Genomic DNA, 22,179 nt, shown 5'->3' on the forward strand with positions numbered 1-22,179 from the left:
GTCAATCTTTGAACACAAAAGTAATGAACATTTTAAAAACAAACAATGATCTATGAAAGACATTTACATAACTTACTGATCTTGCAGACTACCGAAGGAACTGGGGATAGTGAAGAAATAAAAGATTGATTTCACAGAACCGAAAAGAATGCCGAAATATTACAGGTATATAAGGTCTATTTATCTAACATATGAAACTGTATAAAATCTCGATAGTTCAGCACAGCAGATTTTAGCTGACATTCTAAATGGGCTAAACTATGAAAATGTTTACTAGTAGTCAGTGTGTCTTGGCTGATTTCATCAATGCTAGAAACTTTTTTTCCTATAAGACAAAGTAGTTGTGCCATCATGGAACTTTATTTTTCTTTCTTTTCAACTGAACGCTTCTTTCTAATGATAGAGCATAAAAGCTCGTTCGGTTTTCTACAAGACCAATGTTGACATAAGTACAAATTTCTCTAATCACACAATGTTTCGGAATGACATACAAGTTGAATCATCTGAGGCAATACCAAAATCACATTCGCCACATATGACCTTAGATATCACAGTTAAGCATGTGACTTCTCGTTACACCATACCAAGTGTTATGTTGGCCCGCTTTGTAAAAGTCAAAAGAGCTCTTCGGTCGCATGCATTCACTTTATTTCATTTTTTTCACTTTTAAACCATTATATTTGGTCTAGGTAATAATTGCTCTTTCATTCTGAAGACATAATCACAACATTTTAGTTGAACAAAATAAGTCAGGCGTTAAATTATGCCGGGTGAAGTTCTCCCGGGTTATAAATCTAAGTACGAAAATACCGCTCGTATTAAAATTGCTAATTCCGGTACACGTGTTTCATGGAGCAACCTCTCACCGGCATTAGAACCAAATACATTGGAAGACCTAAAAAAATTACGCAAGAAATACTCGAAACCAAAAATATCAAACTAGAAAGCCAAAACTGAGAAGTTCAGTCAAGTGTCATAGTGCGTTTGAGTTTTGAAAAACTGTAAATTTCGGTAAATGATCGATGGTATATATGGGGTCAGACAAGTCCGATAATTGGGCTGGTGAATACCCTTGGGGCATTTGGTCCACCAGCAGTGGCATCGACCCGGTGGTTGCCACGTACAAGTTACCATTCATAAAATAATGCAAATTCCGATATACTGAACACATGTTTCAAGGTGTAACCCATCATCAGCAGCATTAGAACCAAATAAATAAATTAATATCTTATTTTGATTGGTCCAAAAAAACTCGAGGCTATCATCTAACTCTATAGACAGCTAACAGCCACAATACCTATATGTGATTTAGCTTTTTGGTCAATGTAAATTTGTCTATATTTCTCCCAATAGAGCTATTCTACTATAAAAGTAAATGGTTGTTTTGTCATCATGTTCAGTAACTTGTCTAAAAGCTGGTTCAGAAACATAGTTTTTTATGAGTGTAACTACATTTCAGAATATTTTAAACGTATCCCGCCTGCGACTTTATAACTAATAGTTTTAAAGCCTTTGCAGCACTTGTCTTTTTTATCATAACACTTGGTTGTCAGAACTTCCTTAATTGTACCGCAAGTGCGTTTTGTTTTGTTCTTGTCAGCAATGCCACTACTGCAAGATAAGCACTGCAGTTAGAGAAAAAAAACTGGCGCCATGTAAAAAAAAACATTACGCATACATATGAACGACAGGCGGCACGCGTCTTCCTCAGAAGACCTATCCTTATCAATCAGGTCATCAATACATTAACGGTACAACATTGAACTCCGCTGACCTACGTCTGCACCACCATGAAGAAGAGGCACTTCAGATTCAATGTCGACCCTAGTCAATGATACCCCAGTCGCTATTTTTAACATATTGCTCTACGGATGTACCTTTGTAGAAGCCACTAAACTATTATATAATAAGGTATAACCTTTGCCTAATTGTATAACAACATCAAACTGATACGAAGTCTTACTTTTTAAATTTCTTATTTGATGGTTTAGCACCATATTTGGTTTTTCATGTCTCACTACAATACAAGTCACCTTGGTACTATCTTTAACTGGAGACTCACTATTTTTACTGCACTGATTTCGCCGTCTTTTCCGACGTGCTGTTAACAGTATTTCTTTTTTATATATACAATATTTCTGTCTTGATATTGTACCTAACCAACCTATAGTTAATGAATTATGTGTTGTACTATTATCTACGAGAAAAACGTTTGCTTTTCTGGGCAACGAAGGGTATCTTACTTTCCTCTGTGATGTTGATACCATCAGCCGAGCTGTTTTTGGAACATCTTTCTTCCGGCTTGATACACTTATGAAGTATGTATCCGCCTCTAGATTTCCAACTTTGAAAGTTGATGTCCTTTTGACTTTCTTTTTAATAATCTTTTTTACGTTTTGGCCACGCCCATGTCCACGTGACACACGAAATGTCACTCTACCAGTACAAGAATGGACGGCAATGTACAGATCACTGGTATTCTTTAGAACATATTTGAATTTATATTCTAACTTTTTCTTCGTAAATTCTACCTCTTGAAGTTTGCCATTCCGTAGTTTTTTCACTCGTTGTCGCTTTTTCCTTTTCTTTGATGTCACTGACAACTTTTTATATGCACTACTAAGGTTATGCTGTTTATTTATCGCATAAACATTAACATTATATTTAGTACCCGGCTTGGCCTGTGTGAATATATATGACGTGTCTCTGCCAACGCACGTGTAAAAAATATCCTTCGGCTTTGCTGGTTTTACTGGCCTTGCCTTACTGCGAAACAAGTTAACAATATCATCCTCCCAAGGAAAGAAGAACCCGGTATTTTTGGGGACTTTGTCACCAAATTTATGAGACATGAGTGAACAGTAATTGTCAAAACTTCTTTTTGGACTAACAGAAATACAGTATGTAATGATATTGCCATATGGTGTTTCATCTTGGCTAGGAAACCACGACACAGTAAAACTTTTTCGTCGTATTCTGTCAACACGAATACTGGAATTTCTCGGTAATCTTGGGTAGTCTCTGTCTTTACTTGGAGCAACCGGTTTAGACTTAAGAAATAACTTCACATACGTGTCACTTTCTGTTGGTTTTATAAAAACAGTATAAATCCCACTTGTATTAGAACTCCTTCTGAATATATGTGACTCGGGACCAGTAAATGAATAAAGCAATACTCCGGTTGGATTTGCTGGTTCAGGGACCTTTGGTTTATCTTGGATATCAAATAATGGTGTTTCTGAAGAAAAGAACAAAGTGGAATTGCAAATGGAACTTCTTTGATGATAGACTCAATGGTTAAATGATTGTTTTCCTTACAGCAATCACATATCTAGATTGTATGTAGAAGATGGGTAGGAAGATAATATGGGCAAGAAGTAGGTAGGAAAGGTAGATAATCAAGTAGGCAGCAATCTCGTGAAATAATAATATATCACTGGAGACAATATTTCCAAAAATTCATTGCCATAACCCTATTTCACTACTTATACGAAAGATTTCGTCAACTGTGATTTTAAATAATTAGAGGAATGAAAAATTAAGCTTGCAGTTCAATACCGCATTGGCGCATATCAATTATTAACTTTCTTGCAATATCCTAGTACATCAGGGGTCATATGACGAAGAAAATACAAAACTGTTCGAGTATATATGTATGATAATTAACGCTAATATGCCATAATAAAAAGCATGAAATTTTGCAGTAAAATGGGAAGTTCATCGTTCTAAGAATATAAACGAGCTTAACACTTTGTACTAACCTGACCCCAAAGCACAATTCCCCATAATGAAATCTCATCATATGTACGTGTTAAAGCATATAAAATACAGAGGTAATATATTATCATACTTTTTCGCGAATATTGTCATCAGTTGTCAAAAAATACATTTCTGGTGAAAACTTCAAAGGTATTATTATTAAAACAAGACCCGATAGGAATTCCAGAACGTCGAAAGATGCGAAGACCTAACGCTATGAATGCATAAAAAATTAGTAATGATAGTTGTCTTGCCATACTCTTTTTCCATCATTGTAAAGGTATATGTTTTGTCTACTCCATTGTAATTGGTTATATGTTCTTTTTTTTTCTCGATACGAGCACGGAAAATGTACTATTGGCATCGCTGCAAACGGGAGCAATAACAAAACGACCGCCAAAGTCTAGTCAAAGAATTGGCGCGCGATTATGTTGCTTAATTAACTATATTAATGATAATCCAGTTACGATAGATTTCTTCTATTACAAAAATAATTGCAGTGCATGCGGTAAATAAAGGACACAACCTTACGAGTTTCAATACTATTGTATACCAGTTTTAGTAGTATCATGGATATTGGATGATCGCCCAGAGCACGGAAGAGTAAGTAATTCTATAATGAATCTTCGATGGTTATGGTTACTAAATCTGTCCGATAACGTATATTCATATTTAGACCAACCTTATATTGACAGAAGCCTTGGTCAATAAAAAAAAGCAACGAAAATCAATTGAAAAGTAACAGAAGCGATGAGTCGATCAAAGGTTTTAAATATCTCGAAATATTTAGACAGTCCTCTAATATATGTTAAAAGTATAACCTATAACCCAACTTGGTTAATGGGTGCGAGTTGTGTTGGCGTGCTCAAGTGTATTATACCTCTTAACTTGTTATAAAAATTTGACATGACAAATACATTTTGGGGGAGTAAACTAATCTAGTCTGATTTAAATGGTATGAAAAGGACCCCCTAACAAAGAAAAACTTGAATACTCATTACAAGGAAACCAATTAATTATGACTAGTAATAACATAATTTGGTAAGTGTGAATGGAAAATAAGCGGCCTGTGTGGTCAGAATGCTTATACTTTAATTGTTAAAAAGTTAATTATGTCCATCTCCAGTTGTTCAGAAAGGTTAGTGACTCCCCCTGAGTAATTGTCAGTTAGTTTCTTGAATTAGAAGTAAACAGAGTCTGTAACGTACAAACAACGTATATCACAAGATGTATTCGCTTTGAAACTACAAGACCTGTTTTCGTGAATATATTAAAAAGATTATCCAACAGCGATTTTAATGTAAGTGTTTTATTAGTGTTCATTAACGATAGTGGTTTTAAAAGGAGTTTTTACCATTTCCTTAAAAAAATCTCTTGTATACAGACAAAACAGTACAACAATAAAGTTACAGAAACTAAAAAATTGAAATGGACCAAACCGTATGCAACACGGTTGTTACAATTTCCTCGACAAATTTTTATGTTTAGCCAAAAACAGTACAAAGTAACAGAAACTGCAAATAAAGGAAAATCGAACGAACCAAACAGTTGGGAACACGGACCATGTAAACTGTAAAGACATCGGTCTTGTTTTCAAAAGCACGTGCCAAATTGTCAATAGTGTACCCGGGTGGAATGCGGAAAAAAATTGTGAAAAAAAGATATTAATTTTCTATCTACAGTGCTTGTTTGACAAAGCAACTAAGTATATATACCTCCATAGTCGTCATAACCAGGGATGGTTTTACGCATCACTCTTGACTCGACTGCTGACGCACACGGGGTGATTCTCAATGACAAAGGTACCTCATTATTTTCCTCGTCAACCATGAATAAGATCCTGTAAATAGATAAGGTTAGAACATTCTGGTATTGCCAAATTTTGTACACATAATAATACTAGCGTTTGGACATTTTTGGTGGGGTTACAATTTATATTTCCTTTAGGCCGGACTCCATTGTGGAATGTTTGTTAACTTCGAAATACTAGTGTAGTGTGTTTTGTTTCGATCTTTTTTAAACAAGGCAGCTCTTGTCGTTCCAGTTAGTGTCATATTATGGATTTCATTTCTTGTCACACACCTATGTGTAGTGTAATAGCTAACATTTGTGCTTGCAAGTCTCTATTTTTAATGTTTCGTTCGAAGTTCTTGTCGAGAATTCCAGTTTGTTCATAAGTTAAAGTTATAAGTGCAATGACGTATTCAGACAAGAATTTATAGGAAGAGGGGGAATGTTTGATATTCAATTCTTACCATCAAAATATACAGACATCTATTTTTGATAATGAGTTAATGCAAATAAATAAAATAGAAATTCTTTGAAATAAACAGTAGAGAACACGTTAAAGCACAATTTAGCAGGTACATTAAATTGTAGACTACTTTTAACAACGCTATTAATTATTTTCTCGTTTGTTTGAGTCTACAGTGCAAAAACGCTGTCCTATTCTATTCTATTTTGGTTAAATGTAATCCAGTTCTAGCAACTTGTTATGTCTGATAAAGCAAGTTAGAATTCTTGTTATTAGTTTATTCCCATTTCTCAATTCGAACGTCTTTCCAATCAATTTCTTATAAACATTAATCATTATAGATGCGTATTGTGTTGAAAGGTACATTTCAATAAAATATTCTGTGTATGAAATAAGCGTGTGTGTTCTAAAGTTTATTTGTAAATTTTCTTTGATGTACTTAAGATAATAAATCTTGTACAATTTAAATCGCAAAATAAAGAGAATTTCAAATGGCAATTGTTATTCTTGTTTAGTAGGTTTACAGTTCGCTTTCTAGCAATTGTTTGAAATGATGTATCTTTCTCAAGTCGAGTTAACTACCATGACCATAGAAATACGATAATAAACTGTTCACACAGAAGGACTCTGTTTCTCTGTAGAATGTTCTACCAACGATCATGGTAATGACCAGGATATCACCAAACTCAGCACGAAAAACTGACTAATCTTAACAAATTATATTGAAAATCATTATAAAATTTCAAAGAAAATAAGAAACTATCAATAAGTATAACAGTAAAGAACAACAGCCTTGTCGACTCGACAGATAGTTTGAACCGTATTTTTCTAATTTTTAACAACAACGGCGATACGCTATCGTCAATAATCATCTCTAATCTCAATATTCAGAACACGAGCTAGGAATCTGTAGCCTCCTAATACATCAGACATGTTAATTCCACTCGAAGTGCAATTAATCTGTAACCCTGTCTGAGAATGGGCACACATGCATTGCCGATTATTTTAATTGGTTATGATCAATTATTTTTAATTTTCCCAATTACAGTAATGAAACAAATCAGAGGTGATGTCAGTTTAACCTTTATACGACAAAATCACATAACATTTTTTTCATGATTTATATACCAAACCCTTTAAACTGTTAAACAGTGACCCGACAATGGCAGTCAATACAGTGACCTATATTCCATGTAATATCATTTTCCCGGTCCATACACGTGTCAGTGATCGGCATTACTGACAAATTCCTGTTTATAATTCAATTATTTCTGTTTTACTAAGATGTGTGGAATTTCCATAAAGTTTTGAAGGAGGTTTTGCCAACAAAATCATCAAAAACGTACTTTTGCTACCTGAGAATTAACCTTTCGAGTGATCTTGAACTTTTTAGAGGGATAAACTGTCAGCACAACGAAAACTAACCATCTTTCAACAACCATGACTGAGTTTTAATTAAAGAAAAGATCTGCTTCATCTCAAGGGTGAAAAGAAAACGTACTCTGTAAAGGAGGGTACATTGTAGTGGTTATTATCTTAGAGTCAGGTGCGACCAGATGTAGTTCACGCCTGGGAGTTCACGTGTGTGCTGTAATTTCAAAACTGGATAATTAGTTGAGGTAAAGGATGTACCGTCCGTTATTTCGAGAACCCAAAATGTACCAGTATAAATAGGACTTGTATACCAAACAGACATGTAAAACACACACCAGGCCAATACGCCATATATAGTGCACCAAAATAGTGCAATGCAATGAGCAAGTTTCATCAGAAACTCATAAGAAACTTTAAGTATGGTAATATTTCAGAGCTTCAAAACTTCACAAGTAGCGGAGTGATTGAAATGCGGTTATACGTCTGCGGGGGAATCAGGATGCCAAGTAAACGTAGACATTAAACATTCGACTGTATTATTTACATTTTGAATCATATGAAGGTCCAATTCATAATAGTCTCAAATTGAGATTTTCCACAAATTCTTCCTCAACTCAAATTTAGACCAATTAGATCACTTCAAATCTAAGATTTGATGTAGTTTCAATTTGAGAATTTAAATGAAACTACGATCAGAACCTTGACGTACTGTAGATCTTATTTGTCACGCCATTTGAGATTAAAATGGTGTCTAGTGAAACAGACTACTTCGAGTGCAAGATTAGAGCTTTTTTTTGTCTTACAGATACTTACACTGAAGTATAGATCGTAACGTTTGAACATAATATACTTTACTCTCTAATACCATATCTCCAGAAATAGAATGTCCGGAATACCCCTCACAAAGAATTACTGTTGTGCAGTTAAACGTAGAATTTAGTGTCGATATGAAGACAGACGGATGACGGGGGAGTTTTATAACTCAATCTGTTGATGCAATGGAATGAAATGTTTGACATTCGAAGCAACAATTCTTTCTGTTTTTGGATTTGCATTATGATAAAGCATCTTTGATATCGATAACAAAATATGCGAAGAAGATATAGATGCTCCGTTTTTCTGTTTCATAAATCACATACAAGATGGATCTCGTATTAAAACTCTTATCATAAGTTTCATTTTTATTTCTCTGTCTACAAATCAACAACAAACCCCAAAATATAACGAACGTTATCAAAGTGATAGTTGAGGTTACGTCAAGATTCTCATACACTTCCTCCGCTCTTTTTAAATTCATGAAAATCATTATACTATTGATCGAAATACATTCCTTAACTACACCATCGAACACGAACATTTCTATCTTTTAAAGGACCAAAAGCTTCTGTTCTACTTAGAAAAAGTAAACGAAACAGTCCCTAAATCACATAACACAGTGAAAGAGAGTTTTTAAAACCAAGGATTGATGTTGCATTGCCTTTCTTTGGAAGTAATACGATTTGACTGGTATTAATCAGTTCGATGTGTGTTTTTTATAATAAACGTAGGTCAAGGATGAAAAACGTAAGCTAACAGAGCTAAAGATTGAAAATGAAACTTGTCAATTAGAAGTTTTTGATGTTGCACAGTAAACCACTGTGAGTAAGTTTGCGATAATTGGTGTAAAGAGTTACTAATTACTAACAATTTGACGTCGAGATCATTTGTAAGGAATCACTACTACAAGTTCTACTAATCAATTAGTCTACAGTGTAATGTGTCTAAGAAATGAAGGCACGAGTATCTGCGGTTAGAAGCAGCAGCAGAAACTCCACGTGCAAAACGGAAAAGCAAGAATAACTGCGGTAAAAAGAAATGCAAACAACCCGAAAATAATACTGAAACTACACTCTAATGATAAGCAAGAGACAACCAATTAATTTTAAATAAATATTCACGGGCCCAGCCAGTTACGTCCACGGATGTCGAACCTTGAATAGTTCGGGCTTAAGCAAGAGACCACCAATAAAAACAACTATTCAACAGAAAAAGTATGATGTTATGGAAGTAAAGACCATGCATAATTTAATAGCAGGAATAGTCTTGTAAAGGATAAAGTGAAAAAAAAACATAGCATTACAAACGCAGACAGAAAACATGTATACACGGCTAAAACTTGAATATTTGTTTTACCAAAATTCTATATGAAAAAATAAGGAGAGCGTGAAATAGCTTTGAGTTATTGCTGTTTATAGACTATCGGTACTTATCCCAACCCACCAGAGAATAAAAGACGAAAACAACTCAGTCAGAAGTGAAGGTTTCATTTGGGCTGTAACAGATTGATGTACGCTGATAATGATTGTATTTGTCTGGAAATGACTGTGATAAATTTGCCGTATCGTCGCTCTAGACCCTAAGAGTGGCAGATTAAACAAGGAATCAATATATATTATGACAGCTATGACAAATTGCTGTAAGTTTATATCATATTGTTAACATAAACATGCGGTGTTGCATACTGGCTGCCGTAAAAGTCAATTACGTAATAGTGTTTTCTAAATCTTGTTAGTTTTTCCAATCTCCCAAACCATCTTATTTTACACCTCGAAAACAAAGTATTAAGATGATTGTTCATCCAGACATTTTATTATCCCAAACAACTACACTAATCACATTTTTGCCCTTTCCAATTCAGGCAATTTTCCTAGGATAAAAGCTATGCATGGAGAAAATGGGTTAAAAAAAGAAAGACTTACAACTTTCAGATTTAAATTATTAAAATAATACGACTAATTCCAAATAAGATGATAATTATGAATTGAAGTATTAAGTGATATTCGCAATATCATACCACCGTAGGGTAATTACATAGTCGATTTACATTATAATAAAATTTACGCATAGTTCAATAAGAAACTAATTATTCAAGAGAAAATAAACAACTCTCTGTTGGTTAATCTCATTTGAAAAGACAGCACCTCAACCATTTTATATTTTGATTCTTAACTAGAATAGATATTTCAGTATTTAAATATTATCCAACTTCAACAAAAATATCGTGATTCAGTATAATTCGTGAATATCCTCGTTGTATATACAGAAAATAGAAGAAATGTATTAAGTTTAAAAGAATTAGCAAAAGGCAGTGACGTGCAGTCACTGTAAAATGTAAAATATCTGAAGGCATCACGCAATACTGGACCATGGTTTGTTCGGAATTCTTTATAAACAGTTTATGCTTCACAAGAAACGTACTGTCTGAAGGCTAATGATGTTAGTCTAAAAGAGGAATCAGACTGTCCATGTGGTCATATGATGTTCACAAGGCATTAATGCATGTACTATGACAACAAATGGAGATGTAAACATTCGATACAGCAATGCAGGAATGGTTATTTAAACATATGATAGTTTTTTCTGGTTATGGAAGAAATAGAAACATAATGAAACAGAAATTGTCAAAGTCAAAGGACAAAAAATCCAAGGTATATAGTAACGACAGTCGGGAGAAGGTAGGTTCAAGTTGTAGCGTAATCGCAAAAAATCAGAAAAATGCAGAAGATTAAAGAACAGCCTAAGTAAAATATGAACAAAAGAAACTCGAAAGTATGCAATTATTTTATGGTAACACTGACCAGGTAAACCAAAGGAGCCTTCCGCTTTTCTCGAAAAATTCGATAAGTCACGCGAGGAGGGAAAAGGTAACAATCCACCTTCTTATTACAAAGAAATCATGACCCTGGCCTCATTTTTATGATCTGTCAACATTTGTTTTGTTTTTTTTGGGGGTTTTTTTTTTCTCACAACCGATTTTTTTTTTTAAATTACATGCATTACAAGATTAATCTTAATTAGACTGGAAAAGACGACAATCCTACCACGCCGACTGGAATGTAAGAGATATCTGATTTTGCTATTTCAATAATGTTCCATACGGCGAAAATAAACTACAGGAAAGAAAACTTTAAACATATCAGAATACTAATATTTTGTAAAATTACCTTGTAGCGGTCCAAATAACAATTACAACATAATCATCATGGAGGGGGTACGTTGTGTTTAAAAAGACCTTACAATATAACAGTTTTCGTGTACAATAGAGAACAAAGCTAACATAACCTTAGAATGGAGATAAATTAAAATTAATACTATAATGACCTGTTATTAGCAACTTACTTTATTGTTTCGTTGGCTAGAAGATATGCGTTGACTTCGGTACCCTCTTTCAGTACTTTACTGTCTTTGAAAATTTCAGCATTATCTACTTCATTGTAGTAGATCTCTGAGCTTTGAGCTAGCTTGGAGGGAAGTTTCTGTGCAGTTATTCGCGCCGTCATACCAAAGAAGAATATCACAAAGTTCACAACGATTAATTTAATTTTTTTCCAATCAGAACGTCGTATCATTGTGAACCTGAAAAAATAGAAAATAACAAATGAATGTCAGTTCCTGCAGTCATCGCCAGCCCAATTAATGTAGAGTGTACTTTCAGTGGATGTCCAAGTTTCACATGTTCTGTCCCCTAGATCATTTTGCAGATCAGCTAAAATCGAAGCAATCATCATGACATTGCTTTATTTTACTAAACAGCTTTCTGTGAATGAACTCGTAAACAATGTTAACTCTTATAGAAATAATAACAATGGTGAATACACTGAGTTTTGTATGCAGTATATAATCGAAAAAGAAAATAACTTGTTTGAATGGTCACGAAAAAAAGGGCGAAGAAAAAAGCCTGATAATAATAACTTGTGGAATCAAGGTTTTTTAACAACTAATATATGCTGGTTGCATCACCTAGCTATAACTACAGAGATATCTCTTCCCACTCTCATACTTAAGCAGATACAAAAGATAAAAGCGATTTTTCTGTCAAAGGGGACTTCATTCTCTGCTCAGGAAGCAGAAGTTCTGCTGGGCGGTATGTTATTGAACGACTCATTGTGTAATCAGACATAATGAATACCGTTATATAAAAACGTCATGAGGTTACATAAAAATATACTAATAAATGAGATGACTAATTGGTCGAATGACTTACTTGTATATTTCGTACCTGTTTGTTCTTATAAATGTTTATAAACAGTGATCACAAAGGTGAATACATGTCGAAAGCTTCAACGGTTCACAAAATGATGCTTAAATATTTTACATTAATAAATTGTAGGCTAGAAAGATCTCTTTTAAAAAAAACTTTCTCTAAAATATTTAAGTCTAACTCCGCACTATACAAACTCGAGTCAGGGTGCCAACCCATTGTCTAGAATGCGGTTAAGTTACAATATGCAACCCATCGCAGCTTCCTAGTTCTATATTGTTTATGCGTCTTGAGTAAACATTTTCTATATCTTTCGAAACCAACGGCGGTAATCTTTCATCCAATTCGATAGAAATAGAAAATTAAAAGCTCTATTTAGAATCAATTTAAGATAGAGCACGACATTTGCCTCCAATTCGAATGTCTTGGGACGTGCAATGCATGTGCATTTAACTGCATAACTATATGTTTAGTTTTCTTATTGCTGCTTGAACGAGAATCGTGTTTGCTATGATAACACAGGCGAGAAGTGATGAACCACATATTCTACCTTAAAGGTAGAGACTACTACGTTAAGAAAATAAGGGATACAAGATGTAAGGTAATATGCGTTACGCAACGAACTGACCAATTCAGTTAACAAGGATCTCTGTATTATTCAAATTATCTTATTACATTTTTCAATTTACCGCAATTTCTTGTTGAATAAGAGGAGTCTGGTGGTACATTTTTGTTCGCACTACATGACATCACTGTGTCATGTTTCAACATCTTGTAATTAAATAAAATTTGTTATATCACGAGAAAAAAGTTTGAAATATGATCGTTGACAGATATGAAAAGAACTCGTATTACAAGAGACTTTCCAATATGAATATGCACGGTAGCAGGATAGTCAAAAGCTATGATGTTACACTTTTGAAAAAAAAGAGAATTTACTAAAGTTTTGAAATTCATTACCTGTAGGATTGTCTGATAAACTGCACCACTTAATTATTATTATATCGTCAATATAAAAGATAAGTCCCTTTCTACTCTTAAGATAAGAAAACAGGTTTTAAAATGACTTAATAATTTTGTCCTACCTTCAAAGAAGCTGCGCTTCGTACATCGCGGCCGTCACATGACTGAGCATCTAAAAAGAAATTAAAAACAATACTAATGCTATCGCTATTACATCCCATATCACAACTGTTATAAAAACATCTGTATCGAAATATTTCATTTTCAAGACTGTGCTTGGAGAGCATCAGCAGATCGGCCAAACAGTAAATCGTGTATCCCGAAAATGATCTATATTGATCTAATGAGAATCTACTGTTGTAGCAGGTAACATTTAGCCAATGAATCTTTGGGGACGCTTTAATCGATACAATGAAAATTGTAGATTGCTCTGTAATCAGTACCTTTAAACAGCACTTTCGGTGATAATTCCTCTGTTAAATCTACTTGATAATATCATAATTATATCCTGATTACAACGTTTAACTTCTTACTGGGTATGTTTCCAGTTTTATTTCTGTTATATCAAGTTATTTTTGTATAGCCCTAACCTTTTTTCACACACAGTCTAATTATCCATTTTTAACGCTTTGACAAAAAAATTCACCTGATTTTGATAATTTGTACACCTGTGTGTTGAAACATTTCAAAATCTCATTAGCATGTTGACATTTGTAATCATTTTACTTTCATCAAACTTTTATTAGTAATTTGACAGAAATATCGATGAATTTACAAATGACAGCTAAATAACTATATATGGTCCTAATAAAAATTAAGATTTATATCTTTCATTATCTTGTATGTAATTAATTAATTACAATAATGTAGTTAACATAGAATTTGCTCACATATTTTCATCATTATTCATTCAATTTTCTAGGAACCAAATCGATTTAGTAGGATGACAGTAACAGGGTTCAGGCTTCAGATTATAGTTTTTAAGAACTTGCATGTTTAACCTCATATTCCTGTTAATGTGGCCGCAAATTCCGATCCGCGACACCCGAACCCCAACCCTCAGTGTGTACACTTTTAAGTTCTTTGTTTAATCACCTTTACTTCCTTGATCAAATTTTCATGTCTTGTAGTGAAATTCAAAAGTTGCATATTTTTGGAAGAGTTATCAATGGAACCAAGACTCTATAGCAGAAATCAAAAGAATGTAATCAAGAGACAAAGACCGACACGAAAAACAGACACACACACCCACACAACAAAGAACATAAAGTAACTAAAATAATACTACAGAGTAACAAAAGTAAATGAGCAACTCAGACTCTACTAAAGTTGAACGCATGGACAAGGTGCACCGATTTGGAAATCCAATTGGCATTATTCGGTGATGGAGTATTTCAGTCTTAAAAGGGGTTTCTTTTCCTGGTAGATTGGTGATGTAACGAACAGTAATCTTACTCGAACAAAGTACTTGTAATGATGATTATGAATATGAATTTTCATTCATATAGACAATTATGTAATAAGATAATCATGCAGACATGGCTTATCCGCTTTATACAGAATAAGAATAGCTGAATAAGCTCAACTTTCTTCCTATTTACATTTTTAAACAAACAATACCAGTGCATGTATGCACAGTGGTGGATAGAGGGGATGTTTTAGGAAGTTGGAACCCTTTTTTCAAATTTTGTTAATTTCTTGCAAAATTTGGTTAAAGAAAGTAGCCTTTGTATCTCATTTTCAAAATTTTTGGAGCCGTCCCTGTTGTGCTGTTCGTGCACTTTGGAAAATCATATTTTTAAGCAATTTCAAGAAGGCCATCCCATCGAATTTTCTGATGGCTGACCCTCCCTTCATCATAATTTCATGAATTATAATATTACACATTTTATTGAAATCAGACCGATTTTGCAAACGTTATAAAATCATTGTATAGTCCTCGATTAATATCGTCCATATGGCCGATATCATAAGTTCTCGGAGTGATAACAAAGGTAATATTAATAAGTACTATCTTTAAAAAAAGACTGCTGATGCAGTAAAATTTTGTTCTTTTTACTTCTTTCTACATATCATTCAAGAAAATTAGCACATGGTTTCGATACAGTTTTTTCGAACGCCACTAAGTTATCAGTATTTGGCCAATCGGGAAACAGAATTTCGATCAGGTGACTTGAATTTCCATAAACGCGCGTCCTTAAGGTCAAAGGATAAAAAGCGAAACTATACCAACTGCGTCGGAAAAAGGCCATGTATTATTTGTAAGTACTACGTTGTTGAATGTGATATTAACGTCGAAGGTCGACTCAATAAAACTGGGTTGAATACATAAAACATAATTCTCGGATAATTATATCAAACCAAGGTTGTGCAAATTAGTCAAATAAATATCGGGTATTAATAATTAGTAAATTGAGAGAGATTTTGAAGCAAGAAGTAATAAAAAGTTGATGTGTCTGCTTGGATTAAAGTGTAAACAACATTAAATTTCTTGGAATATGTCCAGGTTGGTCTAAACGGCATTGTAGTCGCTAGACGCCATCGGGTTTGAGGGCTTTCTAAACAAGCAGCATACGTTTTACGATGAGAACGTCTAATAAAATGGAATCGGCAGACGACCATAATCTAATTGTGTATACATTAACCCCAGACAAAAAAGACAGAAAGTGTGAAGTATTCTAATTGTTTATAAACTATGAATAAACAGAAAAAAGTGGAATACTAAAACTTATAGAACATAAAACATACAAGTGCATCAACACGACGCATCGTGAACTGTACTTCAGTACACCCGTACAATCATTTCAAGTTAAACGTCATATGTAACAAATTAGACAAAAAACAAAGTAAATATTTTGCTCAGGTGCAATACGAGAAACCAGAAGTCTACCATCTGATCGTAGTTCGTAAAACAGTATTGAAGATGAAAGTTTGCCAAATTGAATACAAACAATTAGTGAACAGTCGTCGTTTGGTCAGCTTAACGTTAATAGATAAATTGTTTTAAAAGTAAACCATTTACATAAACCCAAGTGCGTCATCCACAAAAGTTACATCACTATTCATAAATTCGTCATAAAAATGTCTTGAACTGTCCTGAGTGCAAACCAGCCGTCCATTTGGAAGCAAGTTTAGATAAAATATCTGGAAGATCACGTCTTGTTGGTGTATACTAGTATTATGTTTATATACACTATACGTCGACAGGCGACATGGTAAAATGTGTGAAAATTGTCAAAGTCTTTTGAACCTCGTTGCCCCTTTGACCTTCAAAATCACCTCTATCTATCGTTATTTATTTTTATTGGACCTTTTACAAGTTTTACCTGCCAAAATATAGTATTATAGTAACCATCCACCCCTAGATCTTACATGTATCGTCTGACCCAAATATGTAACCTTAACATCTAGTGGCAGTAAATCAATACAATTGGTTTATATATGCGTATACATGAAGCAATGTTGTTGAGGTGTGATTCCTGTAGAAAGTGAATACTTTCAGATCAACTGGATATACAATGTTAATATTATTTCAGCATTAACATTCTCCGTGAAAATGAAAGTAGTAAGTTTAGCGAGAAAGTAGCCAGAGTCGCTACGAATATTGAGTTTCTAACCGGTGAGCAGTAAGTTAAATGTAAATATCTGATTTACGAGTTTTACGAATGCCGGAGTTTGTTTTCGTTGCTCTAGGTGTCTGTTTCTTTGGTGTCTCTCTCTTTTTGACGATGCCGATGCCATTCTTTTTAGTTAAAGTTCAAAAGCTGTATATACCGAAGACAAATTTTAATATCAAAATGAAAGACTCTTGCCAAAACCATTCCATTCTATTGATTGTTTCCAGATACTTGAATTTATAATTTCAAATTTTAGTTCAAAAAAGAAAAATATCGAAGTCAAGCTACGGCAGTTTAAACGTATATAAATCCGCTATGCACGACACTGCACTTTTCAAGCAGAGTCATTAAATGTAGTTGTTTTTACCTTTTGTTGGTTATCAAAAGATTTTTCTAAAGTATCACAAATCTTTCAAGTCAGTTTCCGGTACAGGCCAATGATAAAACACAAAGAAGTCAAATTGGTCAAGTACAGGCACACTGAATCGGTGAAGTACTACATGTCTCCATCACACATACCGCATCTCTATTATGCTTTATCACGGCAAGATCGTTATTGTCTGAATCCTTGAAAGTATGTAAATTATTCAAAATTGCAATAAGAACCTGTCGCGGTTAAAAAATTCATCATTTCGGTAACTTTCTAGACTAAAACAATTACAATGTAATGATATGCTACTTTGGCTGTGCTCATTATTCATTTCTTTAACAAGGGCGTATCGGTTAACAAATGTATCGAAATATTTAATATATCTTTCTTAAATTGATGTCAAAACAAATAATTTATGGGAATTTTTACGGTTAAAAAACCCATAAAATAAAAGGATTAAATTCAATTACTTAAAGTCGAACTGCGTTCTGTATGTGACAAGTTAATGAACGGTATCAAATGGGCAGTAATAACTGCGAATATTACTCTACATTTGTGAGAATAATCAAGCAAGCACTGTCGGTAATAAATGACCTGGGCTATCAAAACGTTGAAGAAATACACCCCACAACGATAATTACCACCTAATATCGCCTTGGATTTTCTCTGCTTTGGTAGAAACTCAAGGATTTTTCAGTTGTTATTGTTCTACAAAAAAGTAGATATTCGCTTTGATAGTGGATTCTTTTACCAAGCCATGTTTATTCGAATTAAACGCAAACTAAAGTCAAGTTTTATGTCTGAGTTAGGAAATTGCATCATTTAAAGTGAACGTTAAATCCAGAACATAGCATTTGATACAGAAACATAATTCCGGGCAATATTACTAAGCGTTTTAGAAAATAGCAAAGGCTAGGCTATGCAAACTACATTCGAACAAGTCTTTGTACTCCACAGATACGATTTTAGAGAAAAAAATGAATTTTATTTTCCATTTTTCGAATTTCATCAGTTATTTTTTCAGACCGAAAAGGTTTTTAAAAAATGTCCATGATTTCTCCTACAGATAATAGCATTACATACATGCAGGATTTTTCGTGATTCGAGGATTATAGTTATTTACCGAAGTATACATATTGTACAACATATGTTTCATTTAAATATACGAGCGACATGTGCTTATAGGATTACCGGGCAAAAAAAAAGACATAGCTTCACAGAAAATCCTAAATTTCATGTGAAACATACGAAAATTTCGACTTGATTCATGGAAAGTTCGCATGTGTAATTTATCCTGGCCTCGTCTTACTTGCTGTATGAAAATTTTCTGGGTATGCATAACCGTACCAAAGAGATTTATATGTTTGTAAAAATAAATCAGAACGCTGTCACTTTGTATGACTTGAAAGCTCGTATCTCTTTTCGGGAACATGCGTTCATATGACATTTGGACTAAACAAATAAAATAAACCGTTTTATTAATGCGGCGTCTTGCGCATATATTCAACAATGGATGATTTTTATAACTTTTTTTGCGTTTTAATACCTATCAATGTATTAATATTTTTATCTTTTTTTTGCACCTGCAGTGTTTTATAATAGCTTTATGCTTAGTCTGCAATAATTTCATTAAGAATGGAAACTAAGTGAAAAGTAAAACAAGGCAACAATTATCTACATCATATTGTTTAAGGTGATGATAACAACCCAAACTGCTGTTTCGTTATCATCATTGAAACTAGAAGACACTGGTAGCACACAGTCTGTGGGGCACTTTATTTATTACATGAAACAGGATTCTAAACAACATTTCATACATAATGCTTTCTTAATCCCATCCCCACCCCCACGAGTGCATATTAATGTGTAAAATAGTGACTATCATTTTTCATGAAAGAAAAAAATGTTCCTAATTCCTATCACATCTAAAAACAATTTTGCATTCAATGAATAATGTACATCTTTTTTTTAAAACTTCTTACACTATTTTATCATTGTGAACAAAAATACACCTGTTTTTCTTAACCATTTACAAATCCATGTACACATACAGACTTTACAAACTAAAAATTGAAAAGTAAGGAATTTACAAAATATGATCCTACCTTACACACTGAGATTTACACACAAACATTAAGTGAAGGAATAATGACACTATTTATTTAACTGAGGGATGCTGGTTTGAAAACCACAGTTATATGAATCAAAGCGAAATTGTCATACCAATTAGTGAACAATATCTGGTAGACAAAATATTTGTAAGACTCATTCCGAGTAGGACTTCGTATTATATAAATTAATCACCGTTTACATCCCTTAACATTTTACAATGGCGACTACAGGGAAGGACAAAAAGCAACAATATCTTTAATGATGTAAGTCACGCAAACTTTAATACGAAATTATCTAAGTTCCTCGGCATGCTTAGTAATACAAAACTAAAATCAAGTAAAATATTTAAAATTTAAAGAAACTTTTTTCCAAAAGAATTTAAGCTTTTTTTATGAATCTGTATGACAACTACTAGTCTCGTTTACTCTATCATATTGACATCACCATAATGAAATAAAACTAGTTTCTTTATTTTTATGTGGAAATCTTCATAATGAATCAATTTATTACTGTTAAATCAATTACTTCCAATCACAGAAACAACTGAAATGACAAGCGGAATGACCCGGAACTAGTTAACAATAACCCGGAAACATACAGTAAATATGAACCAACGCGAAGTTGTTGGCGGGTATAGTTGTAATTATCTGTTTTACACATGTGTAAAACAGACTTCTGCAGAAACTATAACTTTAAGATTATAGTAAAGCAATTAAACTAACGTCTGGGGTAGGAGTACATTATACATGAACCGAAATACCCTCAAAAACTAATCCGCTATTTAGTGATCTACATAACGACCACCCATTGAAAATATACTAGCAACCCGAAGTACAATATAGAGAGCTTCTTCAAATGCATACATCTGAAAATGTCTCAATGCCCAGCAGAAAAGCAGAAAATTATTATCTACTAATATTACTAATAGATTGTGTCATAACTTGATATTTAATACTCGAACGATATGTAAAAGTTGGAATTAAGAGCACAGATACCCACTTAACCATGTAATACACATTGAAAAAAAAAGAATTAAAGCAACAGGTAGTAAAATCAGATAACCTTAGCGTTATTTTGTTTAATTAAATGTCTGTAAATGAGATAAGTAAGAAAAATAAAGGAAATTTTGTTCAGGCTCAGCATGACCTACCAATCCGCACGTTACCTCTTATCAAAACCTGCAGACTCAGGATCAGCGTGAAGAGATGTTGCATCTTTCAATACCGCAGTTTTATTTCAGTAATTCATGGAAAGGGTCAAATAAACGTCTTTTAATCAAACTGTTTTCCTCAACATATACATGTGGGAAAAGGGTATTTTTGGTTACGAACGTAGGTCAATAGAAGTTAAGTGAATTTAAAAATGATAGACATGGATATAGAAAGAAAGCATAAGAACGGAAGATCACAGGAGATATAATTTATAATTAACATTTTAAATTATAATAAAATTTAAAAAAAAAAGAAAAAAAAATCTTTTTAAATACTAGTAGTCTTTAGAAGCAATTCTTGAATCTGTATTGAAGGAGACATTGCTTTGTAACAAACGTGTTGCTCGTGGTTTTCCCTTGAAAATGATATAAAAGGGGATATAAATTCAAATTTAACCATTTCGATTTAGTATTAAACTATGTTTTCCATATTTCAGATTCAGTATTTTTCCTTTGTGAACGGGTTTTGTAGAAATGTAAATGGAAAATACCATTGCTAATGTTTTCTTCAGTATGCCTAAGTTTTCTTAGTAAAACCATCATCATGTATACTTTTACTTTTAGAATTGGTACCTGTGAGTATTGACTTCAGAATTACTATTTAAAATGATTGACTGATTAACATTAGACATAAATGTATTACACAATACAAAAATATGTGTAATAAATAAAATTTTATTTGGTTGCATGGGTTACTATTTTGTCAGTGGTTTATGCAGTGGTCAGCTGATACTTTCAGCTGTTGCAGTCTCTTACTGGATTGCTTACAAATAAATAGAATAATAACTACCAGAAGTCAGCTGATGCTTGTGATCTAGGTTCTGATCCAAGACAAACAATATCAAGCAAGTTTATACTTTATGTAAACTACAAATCATTTTGGCAGACAGTTTGCAATACCGCTGTGATCTCCCTTCTATTTGCCTAACTACGTACATTCGTAATCTGCCATTATCTTTAAAATTCCAAAGTAATCTTAAATTCTTTCCAAGTGGTACTCTTCATTAAAATAACAAAATTTTGTTGCATCGGCGGAAACCGTGTAACCCAGCGTGTTGTTAAGAGAAACTTCGTATTATGACAATAGCAAAGTGTTCATGCTATATCATAAAAATAAATGTATCACAGGTACTGATTCGGTAATTATTGCAATACTTAATTTAATAGTATAATAGTTAAATTTTATTAATTTCTTATTTATGTAAAAAATTATGTTAATATACCAATTACTTACTATAAAATTCATCCAGCGCTATCCGCTTTTGAAGTTTTCAATAAATCCACTAATGAACACATTTTTAAAATTATAATTTTCAATTTGTTGTCATAAAAAAGATTTCCCACTGCAGAAATGATGCCTGCCGTGCCATACTCCGATTGGTCTTGCGCAAGCGTGATCTAGGACATACAGCCACGTGACACCATCAAATTATATTTCGTCTAGCGGTTTAGGTTTTTAGAAGTTTGTTTTTTTTTTTCAGTAATGTTATATTCAAACCC

At 33.3% G+C, this 22,179-nt stretch overlaps 1 protein-coding gene across 5 annotated transcripts in view; it reads right to left on the bottom strand.

The window, feature by feature from the left end:
• Nucleotides 1–404: 404 nt before the first annotated feature.
• LOC148619467 (protein NDNF-like) overlaps nucleotides 405–22,179 on the bottom strand; it is a 37,399-nt gene continuing 15,624 nt past the window's right edge. For 4 of the 5 annotated variants that reach the window (XM_088579364.1, XM_088579362.1, XM_088579363.1 and 1 more), the window contains exons 2-5: nucleotides 13,493–13,542; nucleotides 11,546–11,782; nucleotides 5,475–5,599; nucleotides 405–3,238 (exon numbers count right to left, since the gene is read on the bottom strand). In XM_088579364.1, the coding sequence (XP_088435490.1) occupies nucleotides 1,866–3,238; nucleotides 5,475–5,599; nucleotides 11,546–11,775 (1,728 nt within the window). In that variant the 5' untranslated portion in view covers nucleotides 11,776–11,782; nucleotides 13,493–13,542 and the 3' untranslated portion in view covers nucleotides 405–1,865. Of the gene's footprint in view, nucleotides 3,239–5,474; nucleotides 5,600–11,545; nucleotides 11,783–13,492; nucleotides 13,543–21,913; nucleotides 22,077–22,179 lie in introns of those variants that run through there. The other variant, XM_088579360.1, reaches the window with a different exon arrangement.

Source organism: Perna viridis, chromosome 4, assembly GCF_037379345.1.
Source record: "Perna viridis isolate PV_CMFRI_1.1 ecotype Kerala chromosome 4, ASM3737934v1, whole genome shotgun sequence".
NCBI classification, from domain to species: domain Eukaryota; kingdom Metazoa; phylum Mollusca; class Bivalvia; order Mytilida; family Mytilidae; genus Perna; species Perna viridis.